This window comes from Lactuca serriola, chromosome 8 (genome assembly GCF_051521515.1).
Source record: "Lactuca serriola cultivar US96UC23 chromosome 8, Lser_US96UC23_V15, whole genome shotgun sequence".
NCBI lineage: Eukaryota > Viridiplantae > Streptophyta > Magnoliopsida > Asterales > Asteraceae > Lactuca > Lactuca serriola.
Genome location: NC_136415.1, coordinates 235,382,527 through 235,405,940, shown reverse-complemented (window position 1 = coordinate 235,405,940; position 23,414 = coordinate 235,382,527). Strand labels below are relative to the sequence as shown.

The 23,414-nt window shown below is 37.6% G+C and overlaps 3 protein-coding genes across 3 annotated transcripts; all 3 read right to left on the bottom strand.

The window, feature by feature from the left end:
• Positions 1–6,033: 6,033 nt before the first annotated feature.
• On the bottom strand, positions 6,034–6,892 carry LOC145070590 (bifunctional 3-dehydroquinate dehydratase/shikimate dehydrogenase, chloroplastic-like). Its single transcript, XM_079017530.1, has 3 exons — positions 6,755–6,892; positions 6,526–6,688; positions 6,034–6,211 (listed from the first exon to the last, which is right to left on the bottom strand). The coding sequence occupies exons 1-3, from the start codon at positions 6,818–6,820 to the stop codon at positions 6,156–6,158; spliced, it is 285 nt and encodes a 94-aa protein (XP_078873656.1). The 5' UTR covers positions 6,821–6,892; the 3' UTR covers positions 6,034–6,155.
• Positions 6,881–8,729, bottom strand: LOC145067946 (KH domain-containing protein HEN4-like). The gene is made up of 7 exons (XM_079014969.1): positions 8,478–8,729; positions 8,116–8,403; positions 7,553–7,699; positions 7,438–7,447; positions 7,244–7,260; positions 6,986–7,130; positions 6,881–6,903 (listed from the first exon to the last, which is right to left on the bottom strand). The coding sequence occupies exons 1-7, from the start codon at positions 8,727–8,729 to the stop codon at positions 6,881–6,883; spliced, it is 882 nt and encodes a 293-aa protein (XP_078871095.1).
• Positions 8,730–9,177: 448 nt separating this feature from the next.
• Positions 9,178–9,917, bottom strand: LOC145070895 (serine carboxypeptidase-like 1). Its single transcript, XM_079017851.1, has 3 exons — positions 9,736–9,917; positions 9,526–9,603; positions 9,178–9,422 (listed from the first exon to the last, which is right to left on the bottom strand). The coding sequence occupies exons 1-3, from the start codon at positions 9,763–9,765 to the stop codon at positions 9,288–9,290; spliced, it is 243 nt and encodes an 80-aa protein (XP_078873977.1). The 5' UTR covers positions 9,766–9,917; the 3' UTR covers positions 9,178–9,287.
• Between the last annotated feature and the right edge of the window lie 13,497 nt (positions 9,918–23,414).

Genomic DNA, 23,414 nt, shown 5'->3' with positions numbered 1-23,414 from the left:
CTTATGAACTCACCGAGCTTATATATGTTGACATTTTCAAAATAACTTGAATTCTGAGGGAATCGTTAAGCGGAAAGGTCAACAAGAACATGTCGAATTTGTTGTATTTTGTTACCATCAAACATTGAATATTTTGGCATGTAATTTATGATACTATACTTGATGTAAACAATGATGGTTGTGTTTTGATATGTATGATGATGGTGTTGTCTTGTTTCAATTATAAACATTGTGATGATATTTCCAGATGACGTCACCCAAGCCTCCGGATGTTCCCACCGTCTGGTTTGGGGGTGTGACAGCTAGCTCCAACAACTCCTGAAGCAAGCAATATTATTTCAAAACATCTAGAATTCAACTATTAAAATTGCAAGGAAATCGTTTGTTACATAAGCTAAATAAAAACAACATTGGAATTAAATAGTCGGCATGCTGGAATCATATATAATACAAATGATGCGAAAGGGTAAAAATATCATTTTCTATTGTTGAATCCTTCTTTCGCATATGATAGCAATGAAAGGTAAAGGAAAGCTAAACTCATAGTTAATGCGCGTTTACTATGAAAATTGAGTAATTAGCGAATTAATATATATGAAATTTATGCATAAGCTTACTGAAATACCTATTCAAATATAGATATAACTCGGCCAACAACTAATCTCATATCATCCCGGGTAAGCACAACTGTTCCAACCAAAAGTTATGAAGGTAACATGGTCGTATAGAGGTTAAAAATGTCATCTTTAAACGCAAGTTTACTTCTATAATATCTATCTTTCAAATGACATTTGGCATTATCTTCATTATTCGACAATCTTTGCTTTAAGATAATAGCAATAACGTTTAGTTAAGATAACTTATAATAAGTTGAAGGGGGGGGGGGGGGTTAAACAGTCAATCTATCGTTTGATATTTTAGGCCTATTTTCAGTTAACCTTCTAGACTTTAACTTCTTATGCACACCTTGTTTTTTTTAAGTGCTTGCTGCTTCAAAATGTTTTCTTCTGTATACTTCATTAATCGGTGAAGACCATCCTATTAATCCTAATTGTAATCAAGATATTTAAGCTTTTAGCCCATTAAAATAGCAAATTTCTAGTTTTTATACACATTTAAAAATAAAACACATAATATGAAATTGAAAAAAGAAAGCATTTATATAGATATGGAAAAGATTACTCTCTTTCCAAAACAAAGGAATTATAGTGATGGTTCCAAACTAGTTTCTATTTCTAGTAATCAAAAGTTGAGTAGTCAGTCTACGAGACAAGTGGAATGGAATTAGCAATGGTTCAGTATGGGCAGTCTATCAAGGAGCCAAACCAATTCTAGACTTTAGATTTCAGGTTGAGTAGATGTGGTTATTCTGCATGGGATTATTTTAGGTTGCGAACAGATTCTTTCATCTTCGGGTTTGGAGAGCCCTCCTGGAGTTCATTTCGGTTGCGTTTGGGAACGTTGTTGTACGCTCAAGGTTGTAACCGTGTTGCTCATGATGTATGGCTTGCAGAGGATGGTAAGGAATGACTTCAAGGACGAAATCTTATTTAAGTGCGGGAGTGTTGTAATACTTGGTTCATTATGCTTTTCGGTTTAGACCCTGTGGGGGTGTATTGTTTGTATTCTGGTCCTTGGGGTTAGTATGCAGGGTGTACCATAGGGTATGTTTAGCGTACTAGCTGAGAAGCCAGTACACGGGGGCGTACCACGTGGTACGCTTAACATACTAAGGGGGAGTGGATCACCCATTCGAACCTCTTACACGGGGCGTACACCTATGTACGTGGGGGTGTATGAGGGGTTTGATGAAACCCTAATTTTAGGGTGTTGCACCCTATATAAGCTCCTGAAGTCCCTAGGGATGGCCTCTTTATTATCCTTCATTTCCCTAAAAACCTAATCTTGAAACCTAGTAGCATCTTTGAGTATTTTGAGCCTTGGTCTTTAGTTTGTTGGTTTGTACTCCTTGAAGTTTTAGATGAAGAAGTTGGAGGACTCGTTCATTGCAAGGAAGCGTAAAGATCTAGATTTAGATCCATCTTCTGGTGACTTTTGAGGTATAAAGTTCATACCTTGTCTACTCTTTGCTTACATCTCTTCATGTTATGGTTTTATGCTTCTTTGTCCCTTTTTGGTTGGTCGTGATGGGTTAAGGCCATTTTAAAAGCTAAATCTTGTAAATTTGGATGTTTTGAGGGTTCCTTATGCTTTAAGGTGGAAACTTTATGGTGTTTATGGTCTCATGCATGTATTAAGTCATTGATTAAGCTATTTTGAGCTCTAAAAGCCACATTAAGTTGTGCATGCACGTGAAGTTGACAACTTTACATGATAAACCATCTTAAGGAAGTCAGATATGAGTTTGGATGGAGGTCTTTGTTGAGAGAAAAACTTGATAATCGTTAGTAACGAGATATTAAGTTACGAAATAATCAGTAAATCTCAATGGATAACTCAGATAAGTTAAATTGCAGAAATGTAAGGAAAGTAAATAGCATCAAGTTTATATCAATAAGAATTAAAGAAGTAGACACTTAGTTGAATCGTAAAATGTTTTGCATACAAACACAACTTATTATATGATGAACAACACAACTGAAGAGGGACTCGATTTAAGTATCAGTTAAGATAACTTGATAGAGATGAACAATCTTACATTTGATAAGTTCTGAAGGTAGTAAGAATACATGAAGTTGGAACCTCTATTTATAGAGTCCCAAAACTTACAAGGAAATGATAAAATAACTTAAAGCAACTGACTTCGGTGTCCTTGAATGGTACACCAGATATTACAATGAATACAAGTAAAGTCAGTAAAAGTAACATATGAAAATCGTCATACATGGTTCAAATGCGGGTCTTCAACATCTCTCCGGGTTCACAAAATGACAAAGGTGGTCTCCGGCTTGCTCCCTTTAGTTTCATTTAGGGATGGGTCTTCAGGTCCAAATTAGTTGAAGAGGGTCACTTTCTTGTTTCAACAATTTCCCCCAAAGTGACATCTCAGCTAAGTTCTTCATTGGTTCATTTTGAGGAACTTGATAATGATCCACCAAAACTTCGAAACATAAAAAATCTACTTGATCCTCCTTGTAATTTCAAACTTTACTTCCTCAGAGGTGTGCTTAGACTTTTGTGCTTAAGTTAAGGTGATCTCCAGTGCTTTTTTGTTAGACGATGAATTGTTTTAACTGGAATGAAGAATTTAGAATTGTTTTGAGACTCCTTGTAGACTATCCCGAGCTCTAGAAAGCTTGTAGCATCGTCATTTCTTGGAATCCTTCGGTGATGGTTGGAACATGATCGAAAGGAGGGAAATCAACATTTTTTGGCAAGAACGAGATGGATCTCTGCATCTATCTTTCCAAAATCACACACCAGGTCCTTTAGGAATTCACAAGCCCTTTTGAAAACTCCTTTCATATTGGGATATTTTTCTTCCTTAAGATAGAACACTCGAACAATTAGAAATATCTATTCAGGATTCATGCAAACGAATTTGATTACTTTAGAGTTTTTCACCCCTTCTATTCTACTATTTTTGAAATCAACAAAATAGGGATTAGAACACATACCTTTATTATTGTATTGTAATAACAATGGATTCCTTGAAGATCTTGACTTTGAGAACAAGTGTCACAAGTGTAACACCCCTAATGGCTGACAAGCACACTATGACAGAGGAAGTGAGGATAAAGGAGGGAAGTTGTGAAGGGTTTTGAGCATTCTAACACTCCTATGGTGTACATGCAACCCTAGAAACCTTGGATATATGTTTTACTATGATGCATGCAAATTCGTTTTTCCAAGATTATTAACCTAACAAGCATGGCATGGGGAACTTTAAAATATAATAAGCTAGTAGAGTTACATACCTTTTAGTAGTAGTTAATTGCTTGGAGTTTGAGAGCCTAGCACCAACAATGTGGATGCGTCAAATTGAAGTCACAAATCACCAGAAACCTTGGAATCTTGAGAGAATGGTAGAGCACTTCTTGAAATCGGCCCTCTTAGTTCTCACAGAAAAAACTAGTGTACTAAAACTAGTTGATTTCAAGTGCCAAGGACTCCTTTATGTAGTGTGGTAGATTATGGTTACATCCATCTAAACCCTAATACCCATGACTTTTCATCTCCATGAGATCCATGGGTTAAAGCTCCATCGACTATCCATGGCCTTACCATGCAAGCCTAGCCCATTCTAAATAAGCATTAACCCACACTATATAAATACAAGAGTCCATATTTAATTACTAATACTTTTGATCGCTAAATTAATTCTAGATCAATACTAATTAAATAATATGATTTCTTATTAATATATTACAACTTATAATATATTAATAAATCATAACTATTCTCCAAAGATTATCCTTATAAATTGTTTGGGTGAAGTGCAACCCATATGGACCATGTCGGGTCGGGTAAAATACATCTCAAATATAGTTATGGACTTAGACACCTTATCCAACAGTCTCCCATTTGGATAAGTCTAATAACTATAGTTGCAATTATGACCTCAGAAACCGACCGACAATCGTAGCTCTTAAAACTCTATTGAACTATGAAGCGCCATTTAGATAAAGGATCCTATAATCCTCTGTTCTAGATATTAGTCATACAAATATATGGAACAATGTCTTACTTATTGTCCATCAATTTGTTTCTCATTTTCCGATTTGTTTGACATAGAACTTAATTGAACACATCAACTTAGTTCTGATCGGGCCTAGTACATGGGTCAACACAAAATCATCGAGGGGCCCAGATATCACTTCTAATCCAAGAAGGAACAGAGAAAATTTGACTCATATGCTTGTTCTACTACTTGTTGAATTATACACAAAGGCACGTTTTATAACATCGAGTTACCAATACGTTTTCGTACAATCAATATATAACTAACTCATAGACAACAAGTCATATCTCTAGGTTTGAAGACTTATATGATATTACCATCTCACGATCACTCGAGATAAATTCTATGAAGTGATACAGTGAGCGTGGGTTGAATCCAATACTCAGAACTTATGACCACTAATGAGTATTGTAGCAACACCTTGCAATGTCCAACACCTTAGACATGAATAACCCAACTCATGATAGTTTTGATTCACATCTACTTCCAACATATGACCGACTGTGGAGAATTTAAATAATATTATATACCATAACATAATTATTTTGGAAGTCAAAACATGTAAAATGAAACGATAGTAGATGATTGACAAAGGATAGCAACACTTTACTCATAAATAAACAAAACGTTTATTCATCATCAAATGTCAATTACACTTTACACATTTCATAAGCTATCTAACTACTAAAACTAATATCATCCTTCAGCCCTATGCGCCTCACATGCTAGAGATGCTTAACCCTACCCAATCCCTTTGTGAGGAGATCTGGTGGGTTCTCATCCGATGATACTCTCTTTGCCACGAGGAGTACTTCTTCTACTCGATGTATGATGAAATGATATTTTCTATCAATGTGTCTCGATCTGCCATGATCTCTTGGCTCCTTGGCTAAGGCAACCGCACAATTGCTGTCACAGAAAAAATATCTATATGCTCCTTTAAAGCTGGTACAACTCCACACTACTAGAAAAATAGCCTTTTATGACGCTCATTGCATGTCGTAAAAGGCTCAGACGACGCGCAAATGCGCGTCAAGGAAGAGCCTATCATAAAGAGAGACGACGCGCATTTACGATGCGCATTTACGACACGCGTTTACGACACGCAATGCGTATCAAGGAAGGCCCTATCATAAAGGAAGACGACACGTATTCGCGTGTCGTAACCTTACGACGTGCGTGTTAATGACACGCAATGCGTATCATTAAAACCCCTATCAAGAAAGGCCATGTCATAAATGAAGATGACACACATTTCTGCGTATCGTAAATTTAAATGTTTAAAAAAATATATTTACATATTTATTAATTTTTAAATGAAATTTGCATTTAATGTATCATAATAGAAATAAAACACCATATACAAAAAATACAATCCATTACATAAAATTTAATGTCATACAATTCTATTTCTTACAATATATAAATTTGCATTCATCTAATCTACTCTTTGTTTCATACTAACAATTGAAATGAAGAATGCAACACTTGCATTTGCAGCATCTTATCTCTTTCAGTTTGATCTTTCTTTTCCTCTTCTAACTCCAGAGCTATTCGCTTTCATCAACCCTGTAAACACAACAAAAATCACTTGTCATTTTCATTCTACTTTTAAAATTAATTCTTATTAGGACATTCTACTTTTAAACCAACCAATCTAGCAAAATTTTCAAAGAATATAATTTATAATTTTTTTTATGGAAAGTACATTGCTATTTCTTGAATACAAGATGTTACAACTTGATGAAGATCATAAACATCCTTTCTGATAAAGTAATATATGAGTAACTACATCTTTGTTCTAAGAAATGAACACAATACTTTCTAATTTCAATTTAACATTGATATGGCATAAAAACTTAGAGCTGATAAAAGATGAATACCTAATCCATATGTGAACAATTTGAACTGGCCGAGAGCTTGTCTAATGAACATCTCAACACCACTCACTACTGTAACTCCCACCTCTACAGCCTCTTGCAATAACCGTGTGTTTCTAGGTGTATAAACCCCATCAAATACAAGATCATGTGATCTCAAGTCCTCCTGATCATGTCAAAAACATTTTAATTCATAATCCCATTTTCATAAATGCTAATAAGAAAAGAGAACCTTGGAAACTGGTGTCAGGTGTACATCTGGTTCCATGCCAATAGCAGAGCAATTTGCAAGAATCATTCCATTTTCAGGGCAATATGCATCCAATTGTTCGATAGGCAAAGCCTCCCTTGAAACTGCTCATTCAAGAGACTCTACTCTCTCTGTTTTAGGAATTTTATAAATTCAACAGAAGAGATTCACAACATTAACATTAAAAAAACACATCTATTAAAGTTTAATTACCAATGTTTCGGTTAAAAATCACAACTCGTGCTCCTTTGCTTTTGGCACCAAATGCTAATGCTCTTCCAGCACCTCCTGCTCCAACTAACACAAAAGATCTTCCAAAAATTAGGGACACATTTGCTACATCCCAATTTGAAGTTATCTAATATTGAAAAAAATAAGAATAATAATTTAAGATGCTAAACTCACCAACAACTACTTTTGTCAAACCAGGAAGATCGACCAGGGTTAAGTTCACAACTGTCAACATCATACATTATCAAGTGAGTTAACTGTTAATAAGTAAAGAAATTAAAGTTAATAATACTATCTTTAAGTAAAAGTTAAAATATCTAACGATTAGGAGAATAGATACTGAGATATATAGGAACTGATGAAATCTGTTTGCTTCGTCCTAAAATCTAAAATCTGCTTTTACATAAAACCAAAATGCACTACCACTTTTGCACCTGAAATCTGCTATTACATAAAACCAAAATGCTTATTTATTTATAGCAATCAACAAACCAATTTTCAATGCTATAATAGAAAAGTATATGGAAGTAGAATTCCAATTCCAATTACCTGTCTTAAACGAGTGAGGTTGCTTCCATTCTCCCCATAAACCATATCAATGACAGTTTGGGGTACTAGAATTTCCACACTCATGTTAGTCACTATAGTAGCAGATCTACCTACAGAAGTTGACCCTATGCTAATATCATGTCCCATCTGCAATAAATAAAGAAACAATTCAACTCTCAACATCAAAAATAGGAAGAAGAAAAAAGAATAATACCGGAAGGTGCCATTTTCCAGGTGTCAGAGGACAATCTATGCTACTACTTGAGAGTTTGAGATTATCCATAGCTTGAGTTAAATTAGTATTATGATGATTAGGATAATGTGACATGGCAACAAAAGATTAATGATGTGTATATGTACCCTTTGTTGTTCCAGTTCCAGTTCCATGGCTATTTGACATTTTATTTGAGAATAAGTTGTTTCTTAGTCATCCAATAACATTGTATAAAGCATCTCTTACATTTATCATCTCTCCTCTCATCTTTTCTTAAAAATAAAAATAAAATTACAACAGATAATTTGTATGTATAGTACATTGGTTAAATGCAAGAAATGGTGCTCACCAACACTACTTGATCAGTTTCTGGTGCACACTTAGGAACTTGATGATCACCAACTATCTTTATAAATGCATCAGTCATCTTTCTCATATCTATAACTATGGACCCACCTTTACCCAACAGATAACCCATTTGGTTTTGTGAAATCACAAGTCTAGCAGATACCTGGGCCCCACTTGATGATGCCATATCCATCCCCTTTTGAAACCCAGACTCCACATACCTATTGAATATAAGAATCACTGCATTTTGTGAAGCCGAATTTTGTGACTTTGCTACACTCTTCTTACACTTAAAAAAAAGGAAACAAATTTTAAAATGATAAATTATATAAATCATAGAATGAAAGTAAGTAAGTAGCAAACCTCCATTGTAGAAATGGTGATCAATCTTTCATCACAATCAGAAACGGGAGCTCCAATTGCTATATGGGCACCTGATTCGTTTTGAATAGCTTGAATGATTGTACCTGATTTGCCTATCAAGCTACCCACTTTATCACTGGAATATAGAATCCTGAAAACTATTTCGTTCTGGGATTCCATGTCAGCATCTATGGATGTTGGGGGTGAGGCTGAGGGTGAGGGTGAAGGTGAAACCCTTGACTTTGACTTCATGGTGGAGGGAAGTCAAAGTCTGAGTGTGTGTGTGTGGGGGGGGGGGGGGGAACTGGAAATCCCATTGGGTATGAGATCCCATGGAGCTGTAGGGTGGGTCCTACCTACAACTGCCCTTGTCTTTTGACTTTGAGCATGGTTGCAATCTTGAATGCAACGAGTCACAACAATAAGTGCCTTTTTAATGGCCAAAATATCACCCTCAATCTGCAACAAACATACGAATTTTCTATCTCTCATGTGTGCAAAAATACGTTAATGCCCTTGCAATTATAACCTTTTCAACTTATGAAAAATATCAAATGATTATACAGTTTTTCCATGTAACATGTTTCTTATTTGGATTTGAACAAGTATAATCGTTTTTCCAACCCAACTGCTGCAAGTTATGATTTCTCAAAGTCAATCACTCATAGCTCTGAAGTTATATATGTAGAATGCAGGTTAGATAGGTATTTTTCCCGAATGAAATAAGTTAAAAATGGGGCCATGTGGAATCAATAGGAAGTATATATAATTCACAGAAAGAGTAATATGTACACGAAAACTGTCTTGTTTCTAAACTTGAGGCGACGACCAATTATGCATAGAAGTGGTGTCAAGAGATGTTAAGCCCCTCCTGAAGAGATCATAACTAATGGTCTCTAAACAAACAGGCTCTAAAATATTGAGTTCGAAAATTCTTCCAAGGCACTACAGAACAAAAATATGAAATCATTAAACTAAATACAGATTCTGAAGATGACAAATTTCAAATATAATCAAAGCTGAAGTCTAGCACATGTGCCTTATCTACCTTCTTAAGATCATTTATGCAGAGAGTGTTGTTGGGATCTACATTGTAGTACTCTCCATGGCAATTTTCTTTAGTTGACTACAAAAATATGAAACATAATTCCCAGATAAATTGCAATTTCATTGTTACAAGAAGAAGCCAGGAAAGGTGTTAGAAAATGATATTCATTGAATTATTGTATCTGCATACAATTCATTTGCACTTATTTACCTTGTAGATTGCATCTGATAAGAGTGCCATACGATGGGCATACGGGATTCTTGAATTGAATTCCCCAAGTATGTCTATTCCAGGATTACCAAGCACACACCCCTAAGTTGGAAACATACATCAAATTCTGTGATCCAGGAAAACATTACCTAAATCTTTTTCAAACACACTAATATGATCAAAATCAGTATAATCGAGCTCATGATGCACCAACAGATATTCATTTTAATAAAAAGAAAAACTTAAACAAGCTACCTGTTGATAAATAGGAAATTTAACAGTGAATATTGATTATTACTATTTGTTGACCTTGATGTTGATATGTGGTCTTTCTCCAACTTCGTTACCTACAAAAGAGGAAAATAAAAGTAAAAACCGGCATAATCTATCTAATTAAACACTTTTTTTAGTCAAAATAAGTTTTGTAGACTATTGTTGTGTATTTTGGAACTAGCGCAAACGTGATGATTAATTTTAACATTTTTTAATAAATCAAAATTATGTTGTTAAAGAAGTATGGTATGTAGCACAGACTTCCAAGTGTTGAAGAATACATACCGTCATATATTTCCTGAATCATCATTGATGCTATTATGCCACCGTAGGAATCAGCACCAACATAGAATGGATTATTGAGAAATTTAGTATGATCCATAAGCCACTGTTGGGATTTACATAACAAGCTTATAATATAGAAAGGGAAACAAAGCTCTATTATATTATGTTATATGATGTTAGAACTTAATGAAATTCCTGGTCATATGGGGCGGCGTTAGGTAGTTGTGGGCTTCTTGAGAAATTTAGTATGATCCATAAGCCACTGTTGGGATTTACATAAGAAGCTTTGAAGGTTAATTAACCGCAATAGATACAGTAAACCATAAATTTCTACCACGATTTGATCATCTGAAGTCGACTTCCTCGGTTTCAATATACCTTGCGTTGATGCTATTATGGAATTCAACTCAAAGCTAGTACAATCAAATCAATAATCACATAAATTCAATCTCCTTCTCTTCTTTCAGTGAATCGTATTTACAATTGAACTAGATCTGAGGAAGAAGAATAAGATAAAGACGAAGGGAAATGTGAATGTGATGTATTGAGAGTGTAGAACATTATGGGATTTCAAGTGTGGAGTTTGTGGTTTTGTTGGAAGCGATGAGATTCCATGAATGGCTGGCAAATGAAACCGCACCTTTTCCAATCTTTACATGGGAAGAAGAAGCTTTTGGAGTAAAAGAAAGCTAAAAAGGGGGAAGGGATTTGGGTTTGCTGCAGCCATGAAGAGGAAGCATGGAGGAGTTGACGAGTCGTTGGACAAGAAGGTAATAGTCACGCTCTGCGTAGGGTCAAGGAGTAGAACGACGAGAAGAGGGAGTACTGATGATATTACCTGCGTAGGGTCAAGGAGCATAACGATGAGAAGAGGTGCGTTTATGATAGAGGCGCGTTTGTGATAGAGAAAAGAAAAAAGGATTCAGAATAACATACAATTAGAGAAGGAAGGATGTGAAAGCATAAAAGGCAAGACCTAGGGTTCTGGTGGGTTTGCTAAAATTAAAGGGTCGGATTGAGTGAATGAAGGTGAAGTGCGGATTGAGTTAAGGTTCAATGGCAGTGGTGGCGGTGGCAGTGGCGGTGGCGATGGCTTAGGGTTTACAGAGAGAAGAAAGGAGTGAATGAAGGGAGATACTGAGGAGAGAGGGTAGACGCGGGGTTCTTCAAAATTTTAGAATTCAGACGATTTCATTTTCCCCTTTTAAAACGCGCGTTTAAGCAAAAAAAAATATAAAGCGACATTTTAAGTAGACACACATTTAAGATAAGTGCCCTCCGTGTTTGTATTTTTTTTTCTTTTCTGACACTAATTTCAGGGCACGCATAAATGCGCGCCCTCTATCCTTCAAATTTTAGAAGAGATGACATTATTTTTAGGGCCCCCACTTTTGCGTATCGTAAATCACTGCGTGTCATTGTTTGTGCGTCCTAAAAGGCTGTTTTTCTAGTAGTGCCAAGGTTTTTGATGAACTTCTTTAGCTATATAGTCTCCTTTTCTGCCTCTCTTGCCGCTATATACTCTGATTCACAGGTTGAATCAACCACTGTCTCTTGTTTGGGACTTTTCCAAGTTATTGCTCCTCCGTTTAAGGTAAAGACCCAGCCCGACTGAGAGCGGAAATTATCCCTATCAGTCTAGAAGCTAGCATCACTATACCCTACCACTCTCAAGTCATCACTCCCACCTGAGGGTAAGGACCTAGTCCTTAGTCCTCCATAGGTACTTGAGAATGTTCTTTACCGCAATCCAGTGATCCTTGCCAGGATTCCCCTGATATCTTTTGACCATGCTCAGTGCAAAGGGCACATCAGGACGAGTACAAGTCATTGCATACATGATCGAGCCTACATCGGCAACATATAGAATTCGACTCATCTCTGCTATCTCAGACTCTGTACTAGGGATCTGAATATTACTCAGTCTGGCATTACTTTGGATCGGTAAATCACATTTCTTGGAGTTCTTTATATTGAATCTTTTCAACACTTTATCCACATAAGTACTCTGACTATGTCCAATTAGTCTTTTACTCATGTCTCTCAAAATCCTTATCCCTATGATATAGGCAACTTCTTCATGGTCCTTCATAGCGAAACACTTCCCATGCCAGGACTTTACTTCTCGCAAAGTGGGGATGTCATTTCCTATGAGTAGTATGTCATCCACATACAATACCAAAAAGATGACTATACTTCCACTAGCCTTGACATATACACAAGATTCATCTTCACTCCTCGAAAAGCCAAACTCTTTGACCTTATCATCGAAGCAAAGATTCCATCTGCGAGGTCCTTGCTTTAATCCATAGATGGATTTCTCAATCTTACACACTCTATTTCGATACTCTATACTGACAAAACCCTCTGGATGACTCATGTAAACATCCTCAGCCAACTTTCCATTAAGGAAAGCGGTTTTGACATCCCTTTGCCATATTTCATAATAATGAAATGCAACTATGGCTAATATAACCCTAATAGACTTAATATTCGCTACTAGTGAAAAGATCTCATCATATTGAACTCTCGGAGTTTGAGAAAAGCCCTTTGCAACCAGTCGCGCCTTATAAGTGTGTACATTACCATCCATGTCGGTCTTCTTCTTGAAGATCCATTTGCACCCGACTGTCTTGAGACCTGGTACATTCTCAACCAAGTTCCAAACTTGATTATCATACATAGATTGTATCTTGCTATCCATAGCCTCTTTCCACTTAGCAGCCTCAAGGCCTGCCATGGCTTCCGTGTAGTTGTTAGGTTCATCTAGACTTACCAGCGTGCTATCACTAATAAGCGTATCACCTTCCGCAGTAATATGGAAACCATAGTAATGCTTAGGTGCATCCTAAATATTGTGGAACGCCTTAGAGGTACAGACTCTTCTATCGGATCAAGAGGAGTTTCCTCCTCTGGTTGATTGCTAGGGTTTGAGGTTCCTTCACCACTTGATTCCTAAATTTCTTCAAGGTCAATTTGCCTCCCACTGTTTCCTTGGCTCATAAATTCGCTCTCGCGAACGACTCCTCTCCTCGCTACAAAGACCACATTATCACTAGGTCCGTAGAAGAGGTAACCAAAGGATCACTGTGGGTAGCCGATGAAAATACACCTCTCACTTCGAGGTTCGAGCATATGTGGTCCAGATTGGGAACTTTTCTAGTCCACATCTCATGAGGTGTTTTGGAAACCTTCTTTGTAGCGACTAGATTAAGGATATGGGTGGCAGTCTCTAAGGCATACCTCCAGAATGAGATTGGTAGCGAAGCTCGACTCATGACGGAACGGACCATATCTAACAAGGTTCGATTGTGCCTCTCAGCCACACCATTAAGCTGTGGATTCCTGGGAGGTGTCAATTATGAGATAATCCCACAGTCCTTATGATAGTCAAGGAACTCCGTACTAAGATACTCACCACCTCGATCGGATCGAAGATCTTAATGTTCCTACCCAACTGATTCTCCACTTCCTGTTTGAACTCTTTGAATCTTTCAAAGGGCTTTGATGTATGCTTGATCAAGTAGACATATCCATATCTACAAAAATCATCAGTAAAAGTCACATAGAAGCGATTAGCATCTCTTGTGGTGGTTCTGAAGGGTCCACAAACATCAGTATGTATAAGGTCCAACAAACCTTCACCCCTAGCACAAGTACCAGTGAAGGGCGACTTTGTCATTTTCCCAAGCAAACAAGATTCACAACTATCATCTGACTATAAGTCAAACGACTCCAAGACTCCATCCTTTTGGAGTTGTCCTATAAGTTTCTTTCTTACATGTCCAAGACGACAATGCCATAATGATGCTTTATCCAAGCCAGTGGAAGAATCGATACACAATACATTATTTCCTAGGTTATCAACAACTGACAAAGTTTCATATACACCATCGCAAGGTAATGCTTTAAAATAAAAAACATTATTAAAGAAAGCATTATTACCACCACTATCATTATCAAATGAAAAGGTAAAACATTGTTTGTACAAACAATGAAAGGATATAATACTTCTCGCCATTTCTGACGAGTAACAACACTTATTCAAATCTAATACTAATCCACTAGTTAGCAAAAAAGCATAAATTCCAATAATGGTAACAGGTGAACCTTTCCTATTCCCCATGATCAAGTATATCTTCCCAATGTCCACATTCTCACTTCTTCTTAGTCCATGCAAATTAGTACATATGTGAATACCACATCCTGTATCAAGGACCCAATAATTAGAATGGGGTGAGTTATAAGAAAATATAGTGTGTGTACCTACATGGTTGGGTTTAACTTTCCCATACTTCGCATCTTGCTGGTACTTTGGGCAGTTTCACTTCAAGTGCGTCTTTTCATGGCAATAGAAGCATTCAGCCTCTTTAGGGTTAGTAGATGGAGTGATAGAACCTTTATTCGTTCCACTTGAAGAGGAGCCATCAAGGTTCTTCCCCTTGGTGCCCTTCTAAGGGATATTCTTTTTTTTTTTGCTTTGCCTTGCCAGATTGCCAAGACAGGGGCCGCGGTAGGAGTAGAACTGGTAACAACTGATTTACTCTTAAGACCACTTTCTGCGGTCTTCAAGAGTCCTTGAAGTTTGCTAAGTATAACTTTCTCCTTGTTCATGTGGTATGGCATACGTAATTAATCATAACATGAAGGCAAGGAGTGCAAAAGTATATCTATTGCCAACTCCTCTGGGAAGTTCACATTCAGTTTCAGCAAACGGTCCACATACCTTTACATTTTCTTCATGTGGCCCGTGATGGGTTCACCATCCTTCATTCGGGTTGTTATCATGGAGGAGATGATTTCATATCGCTCTTGAAGAGCACTCTGATGGTAGCGGTCCATCAAATCCTGGTGCATCTCAAAAGGATAGTAGTCCTCATAGGACTTTTGGATCTCGGCTGTCATAGTGGTCAACATGATACACGCCACTTTGGTACCATCTCTTTCATGTGCCTGATATTCTTTGTCCTCTTTCAGCGATCTCCTCAGGAGTAGCAGACGACTCAAGTTCCTTAAGCTCCTTGTCGAAGAAATATTCTTTGTCCTCATACCGAGTGACCATCCTGATATTCCTGATCCAATCCATAAAGTTGGATCCATTGAAGATTACTCTCCCACAAAGGTTCATTAGAGAGAAGGAGACGGTAGGGTTTGAGCCAGAAGCATCATTGTTGGGAGACATCTGAAAAGAAGAAAGACAAGTTTAGATTAGATATAAAGATAGTCGTTAATAAACCACCCAAATGTAATATTAAGGCTAGGACCCAACACAATATTTTATAACTTAGAAGAGGGATGTCGTAATCCAAGCTATAAAATATTTGAAGGTAGGTGAATGACGATTCACCAATTTCCAGCATGAAAAACGATATAAATTATTAGGTTTTAATTGGTTTTGAAACTCCTAGATTCTTTGAGATTCATTGAACTTTTCAATGGCATGTTTTAATCTCGAGTGCGCCCTTCAGGTTTTGTGACTGGGATGCCAAGGATCACAAACACAAGGTGTGAAGTAACCATGCAAATTACTTGGTACTCTTAATATTTACCCCTCAAATGATATGCCGGTTAACCACACACGCTCCATCGATACTATGATAAATATTAAGTTACCCTTTTCCTACGTTGTTAAGTCCAGGTTAGTGTGGCGGTTAACCACACACGCTCCACTAACGTCTTAAACAAAGTGCAAAGTGTAATTTCATGGGTTAGCACCTTATTCACATTTTACCTAAAGTAACTAAGATTTGGAATTTATAAAAACATTTAGTTACTTTATATTCATCATAGTTTTAATGAAGATTTAAAGTCCTTTTCTTACGCATTCAGCTAACGACCCTCCACCGATCAAGGAAGCGGTGGGTGAGAGTGGACACCCATTAAGTTGCCATTTTATAGGCAACAACTTTATACCCCCCTTATAGACCGGCTTCGTGAATGATGCCTACTAACGGTAAAACGATTTGTTCTTATACATGTATAATTATTATTAACTTATAATATTATAAAGTATAAGGGTTGAATTTTAACTTTTAAAATTATAGGCGTTGGAACTAAAGTTTTTTAATGTGACTTCACATGTTCCAAAATTTGAGGGCAAGTTTTTTAACTTTCAAAACTTTTCATCTTTCTTAACGTATGAGTTAATGGTTTAATAAAAAGAGAGAGTTTTCATTTTATGTAACCTTTGTGTTTCTTTAATGGACTTTAAAAGAGTGACTTTTGGTAATCCATAACTTGAGGACAAATTATGGATTCCATTAAAACACATTATGATCAAGTATTAAACTAACAAGCAAGTTACAAATAATTCCTATGATCTTTTAAACTCATAAGTTCATGAATATGCATATCAACAGTTTTAAGAATCATAAATTAACCATATAAAACATGAAATTTTGATATTGTCTATTGAAAATGGAATAGCATAACCATTACGCCATTTAAAAAAGGTTTATAACACCAAAACAATTTAGGGTAATGTTTCTGTAGGGTCCATTATATGTTGCGTCTTGGGCTCGGTCCTTAGTCCAATTTTGTATTCGGATTAGGCCTGTCCCTCCGTGATTTATTTATTAGGGTTTAGTATTTATAGATGATTGCATGCATCTTTGTACGTAGATTTTGGAGTCGATCATTCATAGCGAATACCTTTTATCGATTGTAACCCTAAAAAGCCTCTACAGCGGAAGTTCTTTATCGAGCACCGCTGAGGCGTGAATCTATTGAATCATTCAACTTATTTCGATTCATTCTCGTGTTTGATATATTTTTTTGCATTATTCTGATTAACCTGTATAAGATCTAAACGATCAAAGAGTTTTTCAACTCATCAATTGGTATCAGAGTAGGAGACTGTGTAATTCATACACATCTCTTCTGTGAAAGAAGTGATTAGGGTTCATTCCGCATTCATTGTTATTTATTGAGCAGTCACTCCATAATTAACGTATCTCATTAATTATTAATCTTGCCCTAATATTACGTATTACAAAGTATGATCTTATAACAGGTTACACGATCAAGCATGGACGATTCTCAATCCAATCCTATCAACATCTCTAACAGCATCGGATCAACAACCAAGATTTCAATCCTCTACACTCAAGACTATGAAGTGTGGACGCACCACTTTGAAGATTACGTTATTGGATCGGAAGATAATGGGTATCTGATATGGGAAGCTATCACAGCTGGTCCCTTCGCTCACTCAAGCACTTCAAGAATCATTAGAACTCAAAAGGAGCATAATGATCTATTAAAAGATGTGAAGGACGTTGCTCAGGACGAAAAGGAGAGGTTCCAATGCAACATTAAGGAATTGAGACTAATTCAATTCGCACTTCAATCCGACACATTTCGATTAGTATGTTCTTGTGGTACAGCAAAGGAAATCTAGGATCGGCTGCGAGAGCTGTACTCCACAGATGAAGATCTGGAGCACTCAATTCAGACCCTACTTCTCTCTGAATTTGGAGAATTCAAGCAGAAGCCAAAGAAGGTTGTTACACAAACATTTGATCAGTTCAATCATCTTCTCAGCAAGATGATCAAACATGACATAGAAAGAAAGCTTATCGAACAGAAGGTCACTTTCTTAAAAGGCCTAAGACCCGAATGGAGGGCGGTTGTGTCGACGGTTAAAGCGCATGAGCAGTTCAAATCATATTCATTGGCGAAACGGGTGGGGATTCTGAAATCCCAGGAAAAGATTGTGCTACAAGAGACGAGCGTGGTTTCAAACTTGGGGTCTTTGGCTCTTCTGTCTAAAGGTAAGAATGCAGCAGAAGAACAAGAAGATTTGAATCTGGGAGACTACGATTTAACATCTGAAGACTATGCAATGATGGTGTCAAATCCCATAAGGTTCATCAAGAAGAAGTTCCCTACCAACAAGAACCGAAACCGGCAGGGAAGCTACAACTCCGAAAAAGTGAAAGAGGAGCCGAAGGTTGAAGAATCAAAGAAAGAAGCGAAGGGAGAAGCTAATTCAGGTGTCAGCTATTTTTATTGTGGAGGGAAAAATCACTACGCAAAAGATTGTGTGTTGAAGAAAATGGCAGAGAAAGATGAGGAGAAGGATGAAGAAGCAAGTCTCCTGAAAAGACTGGTGGAGACTAAAAGGAAGAAATCTACTACTAATCCCTCAATGAATTCTTTTGTTGTGCAGGATTCGGTAAATGATGATGAGTTCGGTGGTGTACAGGTGTGGTCAACCGACTCAGAAGATGATGAAGTGAGAAAGCCTTCTCATGGAAAGGCTTATGTGGCGAAGAGTGGTGATACTGGTGGAAGATGTCTGATGGTGACAGATGTATCCTAGATGAGGGGATACAACACTGATGGTGGAAACGAAGCGGCTAAGGAGCGAGATGACGTGTGCTTTACAGCGAAGCCTCTCAGTGTGCAGATCAGTGAACTAGATGAACTGATCAAGAAGGTACAATCCATTTTTGTTTCGTTTAAAATTCCACAAACATCATATGAAAAGGATTTAAATAACTTGAATTCAAGAATTTCAAATCTAGATAGTTGTTTAACTCAAACACGTGTCACGAATTCTAATCTAACTAACCAAATAAGCTGGGTATCATCCAAGAGTGAGGAGCGAAGAATGTGGATTGAGTAGAAGGAGTTGGAGCTGGTTAAATCTAGGGATGAAAATATCTATTTGCAAAGAGACAATCTTAAATCTTTAAAACAGAGGAATGTTTTTTGTTTAATTGCAAAATGACTTTATTCTAACATTACTCAGTTGCATTTAGACTGTGAAATAGGCCAGAAGATACATCGCATGATTTTGCCCTTCCTTGAGCTAAAGGAGGATGAAATCGATGCTGAAGCATACAATTGTGAAAGTGTTGTATCTTCAGATGATGTAAATCCCACTTATATGTATGGTCTGGATAAAATTGAATCATTTATAAAGTCCAAAGACCATAAGGACATGCTTAAGAATCTTTCGGATGAAAATGATAAGTTGAAACTCAGAGCCGAAACTATAAAAAAAATTTGACTCATTGAGTACCAAGTTATGTTCAGAAAATAAAATTGATGTTGAAAATGCATCTGAACTTAATGAGGACGATGATATGAGTGAAATCTCTGTAGACGATGAGGTTGATTGTTCAGAGTTTATTAGGAGCGAACCTGAAAACCACAAAAACCTGATTTCTGAAAATTTTGTGGAATTCGCTCGTCTGTCCAAAAATAAGTCCCCAATCCTTAAAGAAAAGGTCGTTGTATACCAAAAGGTTAGAACCACTCCCAATCAGGTTTATAAAGTCATACGAGTAACCGAACATCAGACAGACGAACTCAATGCCATGGTCAATGAAGATAATGTAGATGGTTGTGATGAGTTTTTCTGGTCTGCACCGATAGACAACACAGATGAAACAGTTGGTTTGTCGGAGCGAACATCATGGAAGGCCAAAGGTAGATATGTGGCAGAACCATTAAATAAACCTACCAACTTTGACATGCCCAGTTCCAGTGGCACAAAAGAGGTTCCGGCAGAATGCGTCTCCTCAAGAAGCGAAACCTCTTCAATGAAAAGTGAACCAGTTGTTCAGAAGCTGAAACAGACGACAAATATTCACAGGCAACTGAAACAGGTGAAAAATCAAAAGCAGCAGAGAAATCTAAGGTACAAGAAAAATCTCTCAGAGCGAAAGCAATTCTGGCGCTCCCAAAATCCTCACTATACTAACTTTGATAAAAACTCCAAGCCAAAGGGAAAAGAAAATAAGAGTAAAAGAAGCTTCGGTCCATTGGATGAAAAGAAACAGAAGAAGACTTTCAGGCCACAGGAAGAACAAAACCGGAAGAACAGGTTCGGTCCCGAAAGTAACAACAACCAAAAGCCTGGTTTCGGTCCACCAAACAACAACAGACAAAGACCAGAGTTTATTCCATCAAGATTTTACAGCAGAAGACCCAATTTCGACCCAGCAACCTACAACAACCGAAAAGCCAGTTTCAGTCCATCAACAAATAGCAACCGGAGGTCTAGGTTCGGTCCCTCAAATGGTCAAAACCGAAAGGGTCATTTCGAACATCAAGTCAGGAAAGATTCTCATTCTAACTTCTATTCTACTAATTCTCCTTCTAAGCCTAATCCTCGTCCTACACCAAGCTCACACTCGAAGAAAGATTTGAAAGGAAAAAGTAAGATTTCCTCAGAAAATGAAGACCGAAAACAAGCTAAAGTCCAAACTCCCAAACCTGAATCCAAAATACCTGCATCTAACTCCAATAAAATCAAAGTGTTTACTATTAAGAGGAAAGATGAGACAACCTTAATAAAATGAACATATCTTGTTGATGTTTCTCTTACTATTACTGTTTCTGTAAAAAGCTCACGAGGACCCAAGAAACTTTGGGTTCATAAATCTGCTTAATTTTTGCAGCTTATAAGTGACGAGCAGTTTGACGAAGAATGGTACATAGACAGTGGCTGCTCACGTCACATGACAGGAAGGAAGTAAGAGCTAAGGGAGTTTCGGTCACTTCAAAACGGTGGCAATGTCAAGTTTGGTAACAACTTTTATGGAACGATAAAGGGTTATGGGATGATAACCAATGGAGACTTTACAATCAGGAAGGTGGCGTATGTAAAGGGATTGCAGCATAACCTCATCAGTGTGTCTCAACTGGTGGGAGGTACAAGTCTCAAAGTTTCGTTCGATGACGAAGGTTCAATGATAATAGAGAAGAAATCCAACAAAGTTATTCTCAAGTCTGAACAAAAAGGTGAAATGTTCCTTCTGAATCTTAGACCAATCAAAGGGAATCCAGCCATATGTCTTTTGTCCAAAGCCCATTCAGACGAAAGTTGGTTGTGGCACAGAAGGCTCTCGCACCTCAACTTCAAAGACATCAACAAGCTAGTCACCGGTGGTCATGTTCGGGGACTTCCACTGCTTAAGTTCGATCGAGAACACTTATGTGATGCATGTGAAATGGGGAAACAAAGTCGCCAAAGTCAGCCAACAATCATAAACACCAAAATTGTTGAACCACTTCAGTTGCTTCACATCGACTTATGTGGTCCATCATCAATCGAGAGCATTGGCGGTAACAAGTACATCCTTGTTATTGTTGATGACTTCTCACGATTTACTTGGGTATTCTTTCTAAAGCACAAATCTGAGGCGACTCCCAAACTGAAGATCTTTATCAAGCAAGTCGAAGTGCAACTGAGAAAAGTCGTTCGAAACATCAGGAGCGACAATGGACTGGAATTCAAGAACAAAGAATTCGAAGATTTCTTAGCAGAAAAAGGCACCATTCACAACTTCGCAGCCCCTTATACACCTCAACAGAACGGGATTGTCGAAAGGCGAAACCGATCCCTGTGTGAGGCGGCCCGAACCATGCTGAGTTTTGCTTCCTTTCCTCTATATTTCTGGGCTGACGCCATTGCTGCAGCTTGTTTTACTCAAAACAGATCTTATCTCAACAAGCGTTTCTCTCTCACCCCTTATGAGATTATTAAGAACAGGAAGCTGAATTTCAAGTTCTTTCACGTGTTCGGTTCAAGGTGCTTCATTTTCAACTCCAAAGAACATCACAACAGGTTTGATGTCAAAGCTGATGAAGGTATCTTTCTGGGATATTCTCTTACTTCAAAGGCATACAGGGTTTTCAATAAGCATTCTAAAAGAATTGAAGAAACCTATTATGTGATGTTCGATGACAATTACGTCAAGAAGTTGAAGTCTACCGAAGAAGCAATTGGAGAGATCTTCTCTCAAACAGGTCAAGTCACAGCCTCAATCGCCAATTTCTTTGACGAGTTCATGAATTTATTTGATGAACCTAAGAAAGCTACTAATTTTGAAGCCACGGCAGCAGACAACAAGATTGATCACCTTAAGAAGATAGTCGAAGATACAGCCAAACAAATGGGAGAAGAAGAACCAGTTCGAAACGAACCTCCCCAGAGCGGTACTTCGGTCGAGGGGGAGAATGACTTCTCTTTAAATCGACAGGGCTCACATATCCAGGGGAGAATCCAATCTTTGATGCACCCGAAAGTCATGTAGCACCCGAAAGCCCAGTTGCACCCGAAAGTCCTGTAGCACCCGAAAGCCCAGTTGCACCCGAAAGTCCAATGACAACCGAAAGTCCGGATCAGCCTGAAAGCCCAGTCGAAGAAAGAGTTTTTCGTTCACATCCATATGGTTCATCATCTGTCGAGGGGGGAATTCTGATATGCACTATGAGGATGATGTTCAGTCAGAGTTGGAAGAAATGGTAAATGTTGAACTGGATCCATCCTATGATCTAAATTATCCTCCTCTCACCAAATGAACCAGAGATCATCCTGTATCTCAAATAGCGGGTTCTGCATCAGAAAAGGTTCTAACTCGATCACAACTGAAGGCGAAGCAAACTGCTCTATTCTCCAAAGTAGAATTCTGCATGTTTAATTCATTCATCTCCAAAATAGAGCCGAAGACCGTCAATATTGCTCTGGATAAATCTGATTGGGTTCAGGCTATGCAAGACGAACTTAATGAGTTTGAAAGAAATAAGGTCTGGAGACTCATTCCAACACCAAAAGATGCCTCGGTTGTTGGTCTCAAATGGGTGTTCAGAAACAAAATGGAAAAGGAGGGCAATGTGATTCGAAATAAGGCTCGACTAGTGGTGAAAGGATATTGCCATGAAGAAGGAATTGATTACGAAGAGACATTTGCTCCGATTGCAAGGTTGGAATCTGTTCGTATATTTCTTGCCTATGTTGCACACAAGAACTTTGAGGTCTACCAGATGGATGTGAAGTGCGCCTTTCTGAATGGGGAACTTGAAGAAACCGTGTACGTGGAGCAACCTCCTGGTTTTGTAAATGAAAAGCACGCAGATCACTGCTACATCTTAGATAAGGTTGTTTATGGTCTGACACAAGCACCTAGGGCATGGTATGAAACATTAACTAAGTTTTTAAAGATGTCTAAATTCAAACAAGGTTCGGTTGACCCAACCTTCTTTCCTAAAAAGGAAGGTACCCACCTTATGATCGTTCAAATCTATGTCGATGATATCATCTTTGGCTCAACGAATCCTAGCCTAACAGCTAAATTCAGAAAGTTAATGGAGACTAATTTTGAAAT

Bases quoted from the DNA above. Each gene is read 5' to 3' on its own strand.
- LOC145070590 (XM_079017530.1), bottom strand. From the start codon at position 6,820: ATGATTCTTGCAAATTGCTCTGCTATTGGCATGGAACCAGATGTACAC. The intron at 6,689-6,754 runs GTTCTCTTTTCT...TGACATGATCAG, and splicing joins ACCTGACACCAGTTTCCAAG to GAGGACTTGAGATCACATGA. The intron at 6,212-6,525 runs GTATTCATCTTT...TTGTGTTTACAG, and splicing joins ATTGTTCACATATGGATTAG to GGTTGATGAAAGCGAATAGC.
- LOC145067946 (XM_079014969.1), bottom strand. From the start codon at position 8,729: ATGAAGTCAAAGTCAAGGGTTTCACCTTCACCCTCACCCTCAGCCTCA. The intron at 7,700-8,115 runs GTGAGCACCATT...TATTTATTGCAG, and splicing joins AAACTGATCAAGTAGTGTTG to ATGGGACATGATATTAGCAT. The intron at 6,904-6,985 runs GTAATTAAACTT...TTCCTAAAACAG, and splicing joins GATTTTTAACCGAAACATTG to AGAGAGTAGAGTCTCTTGAA.
- LOC145070895 (XM_079017851.1), bottom strand. From the start codon at position 9,765: ATGGCACTCTTATCAGATGCAATCTACAAG. The intron at 9,604-9,735 runs GTAAATAAGTGC...ATATTTTTGTAG, and splicing joins TATCAGATGCAATCTACAAG to TCAACTAAAGAAAATTGCCA. The intron at 9,423-9,525 runs GTAGATAAGGCA...TTTGTTCTGTAG, and splicing joins GCATAAATGATCTTAAGAAG to TGCCTTGGAAGAATTTTCGA.